This window comes from Eucalyptus grandis, chromosome 4, assembly GCF_016545825.1.
Source record: "Eucalyptus grandis isolate ANBG69807.140 chromosome 4, ASM1654582v1, whole genome shotgun sequence".
Taxonomy (NCBI): Eukaryota; Viridiplantae; Streptophyta; class Magnoliopsida; order Myrtales; family Myrtaceae; genus Eucalyptus; species Eucalyptus grandis.
In genome coordinates, this window is record NC_052615.1 from 37,839,996 (window position 1) to 37,850,943 (window position 10,948).

At 36.8% G+C, this 10,948-nt stretch overlaps 1 protein-coding gene across 1 annotated transcript; it reads right to left on the minus strand.

Annotated features, from left to right (window-relative positions):
• Positions 1-7,658: 7,658 nt before the first annotated feature.
• On the minus strand, positions 7,659-8,946 carry LOC104442269. The gene is made up of 2 exons (XM_010055630.2): positions 8,535-8,946; positions 7,659-8,160 (listed from the first exon to the last, which is right to left on the minus strand). Exons 1-2 carry the CDS (start codon positions 8,661-8,663, stop codon positions 7,879-7,881), a joined length of 411 nt encoding a protein of 136 aa, XP_010053932.2. The 5' UTR covers positions 8,664-8,946; the 3' UTR covers positions 7,659-7,878.
• Positions 8,947-10,948: the final 2,002 nt, after the last annotated feature.

A 10,948-nucleotide genomic window follows, 5' to 3' on the forward strand; every position in this document is an offset into this window, starting at 1 on the left:
TTCAATTGCATGTATCCTTCGTAAATATTAAACTTCCCACCGTCTTTCTTCACTGGCCTGACGATTTGTTCCATATCATGTGGAAGTTTGGAGGGGGCGGGCGGGTGGAGGGGGTTCTTAATATATATGAGAAATTAATTTACTGATTGATCATATCCCAAAAGAATTTGCCTCGTTCGATAAATGAAATTACATTTTTTTGGCCCAAAGCAAAGTAAAAAAATTATCAAAGTAATATTAGCTGAAAACGCGATTTAATATTTATTCTAACATTCCTACTTACGGCTGCACTAAACTTTAACCTAAGGATAAAGCGTAAAAATATATAATTGGAAAGGTAAATAGATGCCTACAAAGATTTAAACTCAAGACCTACTACTCTTGTATCAAATAGAGATGAGCGATTTCAGGTCTTGTCCAAGTTCCATTTGGAATTTGGAATCTGTTTGTCGAAATAGATTCCCTAATTTTTTTAAATCTAGAGCTACCCTGTATACCTAGAAACTTGGATCTTATCATGTCACAAGTTCAAGGGTCTACTAAGGTTCCGCCTATACTCTTAGTAATCGCCATTTGCTACAATCAATTGATCACAACTCATATTTAAACACACGAAGATTATAAAATATTAGGTATGGATATTGTTGGAAATAAAAGCTTAGACTAGTGATTTCACATTACACATTCATCATTGGACATTATATAATGACGTAGAATCACGCGAATACAAAGGCTTCTTCCAAGTTCTATGTTTCCAATAACACTTGATACCCGAAATTTATCCATCAGAATAGGTTTCCCAATTTTTAGAACTCAAAACCTAGAACTAGACCAATTCGGTTCTTAGGATCCCGGTTCCATGTTGGAACCATACCCACCGCTAATATTAAACAAGATTATGAGAGAAATTGTCTAATCAATTATAAACCTATTGTATGGATATCAATTTAATCTTAAACTTATTAAATTTGCCAATGAAGCCATAAACTTCTATTTAAGTAAAATATGGATGCTTTGGTCATTTTTTGCTAGGAATCATTGATGTGGCAACGTGCCATGTAAGACAGCTGAGCAATTTCCAACGAAAAATGACCAAAAGAATTATATTGGAATTTCACACAAAGGTTTATGACTTAATTAGCAAAATTGAAAAGTTTTGAGCCGAATTGATATCCGTACAATATGAATAAAAATAATATCAAGTAGGTTGAATATCTTGAAGTATTCAAATTAAATGTCATGTAAAAGAAGTTCATATGCAAATGAAACAAATTTGGAAATCAAGACATTGAGATTTGAATATTGAAACACTTTTGATTACTCTTGAAAATATTTGAATACATGTTAGGCTTTATTTGTGTTAGAATAATTAAATATTAAGCCATGCATTTATTTAACAGTTTAAGTTTTTAGAACAATTGGCTGATAATATCAGAGCCAAACGTCCTAAATTCAAATCTTTCCAAGTCCATTTGCCTCCCTAATTAAACATATCCACACCTAATATTGGCCGACTAAGCGTGAGGAAGAGTGTTAAAATAATTAAATATTAAATCACGCTTTCATCTTATAACTTAAGCTTTTAAAACAGTTGTCAATGGTCTCACAAAATCTCATAATTTGTTTTGTAGAAAATGAATAATTTGAAAAATATTTTCTTGAAAATTATCGCCTTGTATCACTTTAATTAATTAGTCAATAAAAGATAATTTCATTACCGACAACAATTTATGCCGAAATATATTTTTGTGAAAAATGAAAATATTTTTCATTTGTCCACAAAACAAATAGAGCCTAAGACACAAGTCTTGTCCCACTTACTCAATAATCAGTAAAGGGTGTATGATATCCATGGGAAAAGTCCAAAACCTATTACACATTTGGTCAATTTAGTCTTAAATCTTCATTTGGTCTTAAACATTTTCATAATTTACCAATTAAGTTCTTCCGGGCAATTGTGACTAGAAATCACTAATGTGGACGATAACCGTCTTACGTAGCATAGTTTATGTTTATGTGGATATCTTTTATATTTTTTTAAAAAAAATAATTAAACAATTTTTTCCCCTTCTATTCTAGGCAATGAGGGCCGTCCAGCCCTCATTGGTCACTAGCAACATTCACAGCCCTCACTAGCCCTTGCCAAATCTGGGCAAAGGTTGCCTTACCCACTAGGGGCAAGGGCACAAAAGCTATTAGCCATTCTACGTGGCTTAGCTGGTATTGATGTTGACATTTATTGTTATTTATTTCCTTCTTTTTTTCCCTTTCATTTTGGCCAACCCTCGTTGGCAGCTAGCAAGGTTCATGGGCCTCACCAAATTTGCACAAGGGTTATCTCACTCATGGCCAGTGAGCTTGTCGTTGACTCTAGGTGATGGGAGCCACCCTTGCTAGCCAAAATGAAAAGGGGTTAAAAAAAAAGTTCAAACAATTGTTAAAATATTACTAAAAATGTCAAGGACAATAATTTTTGGCTAAAATTGGCTAAATAAACTCAATTGGCAAAATATGTGAATGTTTAGAATTAAATTGGCATAATTGAAAGATTTAACATTGAAACAAATTTAGTAATTTTTTTTTTGTCTTTTTCTAATAGTTATTTCAAAGAATGCATTTTTTGATGTTTTTTTTTTTTATATACCCAAGGAGCCCCGCACAGCCGGCAGCCAACGGGTAAACCCTAGAGTGACGCTAGCGGAGGACGCACCACCCCGACGTCATGCATTTTTTTATGTTAATACTACAAAAAATCCTTAATTAGTATATCCGCAACAAATTCACTCCAAACTAAGTTTTTGATCACCAAAAACCTCAAACTAGTATACATTTGACAAATTTATCACAAACCAATATTTTGACTACTAAAAACTTCAAACAGGTAAATTTGTGATAAATTTATTATCTTATTGTCAAATTAGATTAGTACCTCAAAAAATCATAAATTGGAACACATGTGACAAATGAAGGGCAAAATCCTAAACTAATACACTCATCAATGGTCATATTTTTTAACTCGATAATTTAACGGTAAAATTTAATGAATACTAACGAATGATAAATTTGTTACAGGTATACTAGTTTAGAGTTATGATGGTCAAAAAATAGTTTTTGATAAATTTGTCATATGTGTATCAAGTTGGGATTTTACGTGATTTTTCCTAAAATGCTTGTATCCTAAAGTTGGAAGTCTTACTTAGAATGCACACTCAATAAATAATTGGATCAAACTATCAAATGATGCTGCTAGTTAGAAGTTCACTGACATAGAGATGCCTCCAAGTTGTGGGATCAGGAACGGATTGAGGAGGTCTTGCCCTAGGACGTAATGCAAGGCCGGCTGTGGTTTTGCAATCGAAATCCTTTGGTAGGACATGGAAAAAATAACAATTCCCTTTTGAGAACAACTGTCTTTTAAAAGGAAGAACTGGACCAAGTACTTTAAAATGATAAGTACATCATAAGTGACATAATTTTTATATGGCATTTACTTAAGTGTCAATTCTTTTCATTTGACTATCATAACTTTTTTTAAAACATTCACCCAAGTGGTGAAAAACTGACATGGCATTATGCTTGTGGTAAATGTTTTTACAATGTTATGGAACTCAAGTGATCATATAATAAATTTATACATTACTCAAATGATTGAAATTAAAGTTATGGTACTTAAATGAATGTCATACATAAATTACGATACTCAAGTGTCAAAGAAAAACGTTATAACATTCAGGTGAGCACCGTATAAAAATTATGACACTTGTAATATCATTTTTCCTTTAAAATAGAATGAATGGAAGAGTGTCAATGAACCCGTCCTCATGTCATACTCCAACGTAGGAATATTTAGGGTATTTGAGTACGGAAGATATTGAGATGAGCGGGCCGCGCTCCTGTGTGGGGATCCGAGAAATGCTTCAATCCATAAGGTCTTCAAACCTTCACGCCATGCCTCGGTGCGGGCATTTGGGGAACGCCCGAATCTTGAGGCTCTTTGAATCTTCAAGCCGTGTCCCGGTGTGGAGGATTTTGGGAGACGCTTGAATCTAGATTGCGGTTTTGGACTCTGTGATCTTCCTTCCGAGTGAAGAAGGTTTTTATCAAAATTTGACGGACGGTTACTCCTTCATCCGACATCCATTCAACCCGATTTTTGCGTCGTTGGGATGCTTGATCTGTAATTTCAGCACGTGCAATGACAGTTGGGAAATCGCTACTGTCTCGACATTGCAAATAAGGGCGACCGGTTTTGTGAGGTCCAAAATTGACTATCAGATTCGGGTGGTAATATGAGAGTCAATATACTTGTTTTGGTTCCATTTATCAAAACTAACCGTCGGATTTGGGAGCTAACGTGGTAAAATCTCTTCAAGCATGTGTGCTTCTTGGAACGATGTTGTTAGGTATTCGTGATGTTTATTGCATTTGAAAGCTCATGTTACCTACTTTCACTCGGATCAAGTAATGTTTCCTTTAGATCTCAGATGAGTGTCGGGGCTTGAATATGGGCACGTAACCTGTTTGTTTGACTTGGGTTCAAACCCAGATTTGCAAAATCAGTTCAAACCAGTGTATTTGAGGATGATTTTAGCTTGGTTCTAGTGTGTTTTTAGCTATGATTTCTATCTAATCTTGTTCTTTTTGCATGGTCGTTTTTAAAAAAAAAACTACAAAACATTTGCATGGACACTTAGTGGTTTCATAAATATTATAATTGGTAATCAAGATTGTGTAGCCATTTAGATAAACAACTTTCCAAGTTAGTGGTACCGCGGGGCGTTAATAGAAACATTGGCGTAAACAAGTCCCCCGTTCCTAGAAATCTCTGTCAAGTAGAATCCCATCGGTCCGCCTCTTTAGGCAAATACCCCTATTTTGAGGTTTAAGACGTTTTCTAGGTCTTGTACCTCCAGTCTATCTTTTGATTGACTCTCTATTAACCCTAAGTCAAACTTAATGATTTTCGGACAATGAGGAGCAAATTTTCCGATGACAACAAGCACATTAACCCACTGGATTATAACAATTGAGATATGCTTTCACTTTTTTTCCCTCTTATTATTTTTGTTTCTTCTTGACTTCTAACTCCTCTTCCTCCATCCGTGATCGTAGATGTTGCTTGGCAGTCATGGTGTCATGGCCCCAGATGTAGCCGCCATCGCTCAATTTGTCCTTAGGGTCTCTCTCCCGCTCTGCCTCTGTGTGTGTCGAAGTGTGCACGCGGCGATTAAGGTTGATTCCTAGATCGAAAGTCACCAAACCTCTGTTGATCTAGACTTTAGGTTGCTTGGAGCAATTGAACCCCTGCCTGAATCATTCACTCGACAACCATTGCGAGAATCGGCTCTCTCTTCCTTCACTCATGCAAGGAGAGAGAGAGAGGGGGGGTCGCAACAACGAGGGGTTGGAGGCAACAACTAGTGACCGTGGCTCGAATACTGACGGTGGCGAGAGAGGCTTTGGGGCACAATTGAGGTGAAGGTGTAGGCCATGAGAGTGGACAGAAGGGGATTTTTAGTGATTAGGGTTGTGATCGGTAGGGGTGCGTTACTTTTTCAAAAATTATGAGAGTCGCTTTAGTAAACTCAAGCGAAATAAGATGACATGGCTTAATCTGAACCGTTGAATCAGTAGTGACGTACATGTCTAACTATCTAGAAGGCACAAATTTAAGATATGATTTCATCTCCTGAAATTTAAAGTATCTCTATCTCATAAGCCCGTACTACATCGATGGCCAGTACCCACGAGCAAGCATTTTGGGAATCGATTACAATGGATGACAACATTTTCCAGCTGTTGTTTATGGATGTCCGCAGCGATGCAAAGGAGCAAAGCAAATCTTCCTACCTTATCCCATCAAGTGAAGCTCAATCGACAAAGAAAGGAACAAAGTAGGAAAAGCATCTAAGACCTTACCGATAAGGATGCATCCCAGCTTTAGTAAGCCTAATCAAGATCTGAAGATGTTCGTCTTGAATCACATGATATTCATGTTTTCCAAGGGATAGTGACCAAACAGGACAAGCGAATGAAGTGAGTGCTAAAAACGGAAAAAAAGGAAGGGCTGGAGCTAACAATCAAAGCAGCAAACCTCCTAAGGAGTTGGGATTCGCAATGGCTCCTCGTGACCAGGACCAACCTTGCATTAAGAGATGAAAAATCTTCACCCATGTCGATTTTTCATGCATATTTTAAGAGATCGTGAATGATGTTTAGTCAAATAAATTTGATATGTTAAGGGCGCGTTTGGTAACGATTATGATCTCAAAAAAAGAAAAAAAAATAATAATAATCATAAATGTTTTTTTTCTAATTCTATTCCTGAAAATAATTTCTGAGAAAAAAAAAAACGCGCTTGATAACTCGTCTAAAGTTTCTATTCTCGAGATGGAAATACATTTAGTAAGATTTTTAAATTTTTTTGTTTCTTTTAATATTTTAATACTGTTTTTTCTTTTCTCTTTTTCTCTTCTTCTTCCTCTTTCTTGGTAGTCGGTCGCCGGCCACAGCGGTAACCAATGAGGGCAAGGTCTAGCAAGCTCGCCAGAGCCTTGTTTGGCAGATCTAGGTGAGGCCACGCCTCGCCAACCCACCGGCGAGGCTCGACCTCACTCAAGCGACATGAGGTCAGCTTTGCCCTAGCCTAGCGAGGCCAAGCCTCGCCATGGCTATGACCTCACCCAGCTAAGGCGAGGCTTGTCCGTGGCTCGGCATCGCCACAGCCCGACAAGGTCACCAACTCTCGTCTAGCCGGTCGCCGGCCATGGTCGAGGCTGTCAACTAGCCAAAAGGAAGAAGAAGAGAAAAGAGAAGAGAAAAAAAAAATTACAATTGATACTAGGAATTGTTCTCGAGGAGCAAGAAGTCACTTTTTTCTACTTCTTGATTCTATTCCAAATCTATTCCCGAGAACAAAAAATTTATCAAACAGATTTCTGTTCTTTTTTTACTCCCGGGAACAAAAAAATAGAATCAGTTGTTCCAGGAGTGTTACCTAAGCGACCGGATGATTATAACTAGGCAATTTAAATAAAGTGAGTCATATTTACACTCAATCAGGTAACTGAATAAAGTAAATACCTAACATTATTCAAGAGACTGCCTAAGGTTGCTTATTCAAGCAATTCATACTGCACATGCATACTTAACATACATACATAAATTGATGCATGATTTATGCGATTGAGTCGCATAATACCACAACTCATATCAATATCATCATTAGAAGTAAACCCTCACACAGAATATCATCAGGTTATCTATTTAGTCTTGTCTTTGTAACGATAAAACCAAAGCATGATAAAGACACATTAATATAGATTTAGTCAACTATCAATTTGAAATATAGAAACCCGTAAAACCTTCACAAGATCCAATGTGAAGAAAAAAGATATTGATACTTGGGTTTTATTTTATGTAATTGGTCCTCACGCATCAATTGTGAAATCAGTTTAGTCTTCCATATGCATATGAAGCCAAAAAAGAAGATTAAACTCTATGAATTTTGGATTGAATTAGTTTATACTATGGAGCGAGAGGACATAGATCATGATATCTGGACAAAATTCATCTGCAGTTTCTAACATGAGGAATCCTTCAGGCTTCACAGGAAGGAATCTTAAAAACTTGTCAATATATATAAATAATAAGTCCTACGCTTGTGTTGTATATAACATTTTACAAAGTCAACACATACGTAATGGCAGAAACAGCCGTACCCTTAGCCGATAAGCTAGCCTGAGTGCTTTCTCATATGGTCTCGTCTCTGCGCATTTACAACGTAACATACTCATTATAGTGCCAAAATGGAGCGATTGCTTGGTCACATCGCGAAGAGGGTCCCGGAGATTCAACAGCAGACGAGCCAAAAATTGGTCAATTGTGTGATGGAGGGTGCGTCTTCGGCGGGCTGTAATCGGAGTCTAGCCCGGGATGTTTCTCGTTCGGAATCTTCCGAGGAACGACCCATGAAACGGATACGAGAGACGACACATTCGTCAGCTTCTGAGTGGTTCTCGTCTGAACTATTGCCTTTTCAGGTTTTTTGGTCGTCAGGTTTTCCGCATTGTTGCCTTCATTATCGAAGCTGTTGTTTCTTTGCATGGACTGGAAATTTGAGGTGATGTTGACCAAATCCCGTTCTGTCTTCCAACCACTCTGCAAATATTCAGGTGTGATTTCTTAGGGTTTTCCAGAAAAACCAAAAACAACTCTTTTTTTAAGTAAGTAAAACAAGGAAAAGCTTTCATGCATGCATAAAAGCATATCAAACTCTTCAGTCAATTCATCATGTGCGAGTAAGATATATGAAACACCAAGCTAAAATCATAACTGGTGGCAAATTAAAATTTGACTGTATAAATACTAAATCGAACATTTAAAGTTTAAAGTAGCATTTCATTATGTTGTATGCAGGTCAATGCCTCTTGGTTTTCTAAACTTTCTTTTGTGGATTGGCTCAACCTTGGAAGAAATCTCAAAAACTATTAGCTTTCTTGATGACAACATCAGTAATGTTTCTCATCACTAACCTTGCTAGATGAGGTATTTCCCTTCACCGGCTTCTTGTCCATGTCCGTGAGGCGTCGGGCATCACATATATGCAAAGAAAGGCCCATGATGATGAAGACAAGAAGGCAATATGTGATTGACATGCTCATACAAGATGAGGAGGCCAAGTTTGTGAAAAGCCCCAAGCTTATGAGCACAGGAAATACAGATGACGAATGGAATCCCTTTTTCAAATAAAAATGAGGTAAATGGTCTTATTTGTAGTTGAAGACAGAAAACAAAGCATTAAATGCAGTCTAAGGAGAGGTGGAAGGTTTGTTCTTTTGGGCACAACATGCAGTTGGAGGGAGGTACAGAGAATAGGAGGAAGACAATGGAGATCGTGGGATGTGTCTTCCCTGAAGTCTTGACACTTCAAGCAATTGGGTCCCAGGAAAGAACCCTAAACAGAGAAAAAGAGAAGAGACTTGAGTCCTCTCTCTCAGATAAATAGAATGTTTTAGTGCAAGAAGAAGAGATCATTTGACTCTATTAATTAAGAGCAGAGATCAGTTCAGAGTATTATTTTAAGAAAAAGTGGAACGAAAGATGGAAGGTCTATATGCTAGTGCCTGCCTATTGTTTTCTACCTTGGGTTGTCTCCTTGTCCTTATTATAGTTTAAAGAATTCTTGCAAAGAATTTTATATTATATTTTGCGTGCAATTAGACTATGTGGCAAAAAGTAGGAAGCCCTTTTAATGACAATGTTGTTAATTACTTGAAGTTCTCGGCAATGTCTTAGGGAAATGCACGTTTTACCGCACAACTTGCACTCCGAGCAAGGACATGAATTTAGCATTTTAAAACTCCTGTTAAAAAAAAAAATAAAAAAAAAACTCTAAAAACCCTTATTAGAAAATCAGATTTGTAAAAACCGACTACAATCATAATATGCACAGTTAGCATTGTAAAATCAAATATTTTCTTGTTAAACATGTGTAACAAACATCTAGGACACTCGTTAACAAAACTTTTAAGAAAATATTTTTGTTGTGTGATTTTATAGGGCTGATTTAGGATTGAAAATCTATTAACAAATTTATATGGTGGTTTTGAAAAAGTCATCCATGGGGAAGAGTGGATCAGCAAGTGTTTCTATGCGGCTCCTTTCTCCAAACATGTTTAATCCGGTCAGCCTACAAACCCAACACACCTCCCTCTCTCCCTCCCTCCCCCACTCTCTCTCTCTCTCTCTCTCTCTCTCTCTCTCTCTCTACCCATCCCCACACACACATGGATGCACAAACTGTGTTTTTGTGTAAAACTTATATGAATCGTATACACGCGGTGACTGGTGGGTGCAATTAATGCACAGTAACAAGAAGGCCACAAGAGAGGTCAAGGCCAAACAGTAAAAATTGGGAGGACAAACAGGTTGGAAGTTTACCCTTAAAGATCATGTGAGCGGTGCGTGCTCGCTGGAATAGATTGACGGTGCTAACTAGTATAGCAAAATAAAAGTTCGAAAGGATAAAATGCTTCTTCTGTAAAAAATGCGGAGTTACAATGTGCATGAACTCCAGAGTAGGCGGAGCAAAAACGAAAATTTTCCCCTAATGTGGCTGGCAAAAACATGATCTCATTTCAACAAAATAACCTCATGAATTATGTACTTACATATTCTAGAATAGTCTAAATTTTTAAAGGGATGAAAAACCGCTGACCGTTTCGATGTTAGGGAAAGAATAAGAGGGGGGGAGGCGTCCTGTTAAAGCGAAATCGGACAGATCGGAGGGCGAATAAAGAGGTGAATCGCATTGGTAAAGTCCAGGAACACGCCTTGAATTCCCCCCAAACACCAAACCCTTTGTTTATTCTTCTGTTCTCGCATCCCCAATAGTTTATGTCCTGGGGATTTGTAAGTTTTGTAATGGTGTAGTCCTATTTTTGTCTTTTGATGGCTTCACCAGGACCACTCCCAGCCTCTAGATTGGTTTAATATTACACCCTCATGAGTGCTGATTGATCTATAATATTGAATGCAATTTTTTTATTTATTTTTTGGTTAGGAAATCAATCTTTTAAGGTTAGACAACAAGATTGCAAGATAAAGAATTCACACTAATACTAGGGAACTATTTGTTTCGCAAAAAATGAATGTTTTGAAAAGTATCTTTCAAAAAGTGATTGCTTGATATAATTATTAATAAAAAAATGTTTTCATCATCAATAACAATTTATCTAAATATTTTCATGGATTATAAAAGTATTTTTCTATTCATTCATTTCTATAAATGATATTAATGATCATTTTTAGGAAAATATTTTTTAAATCATTTATTTTTCATGAAATAAGGGGGACCTTTGATCTTGGAGAGTTTTCTTTCCAATGTATGCAGATTTATTATCCAATCTCGCATTAGGAAAAAAAAAAAAAAACCACTTCCCAGTTT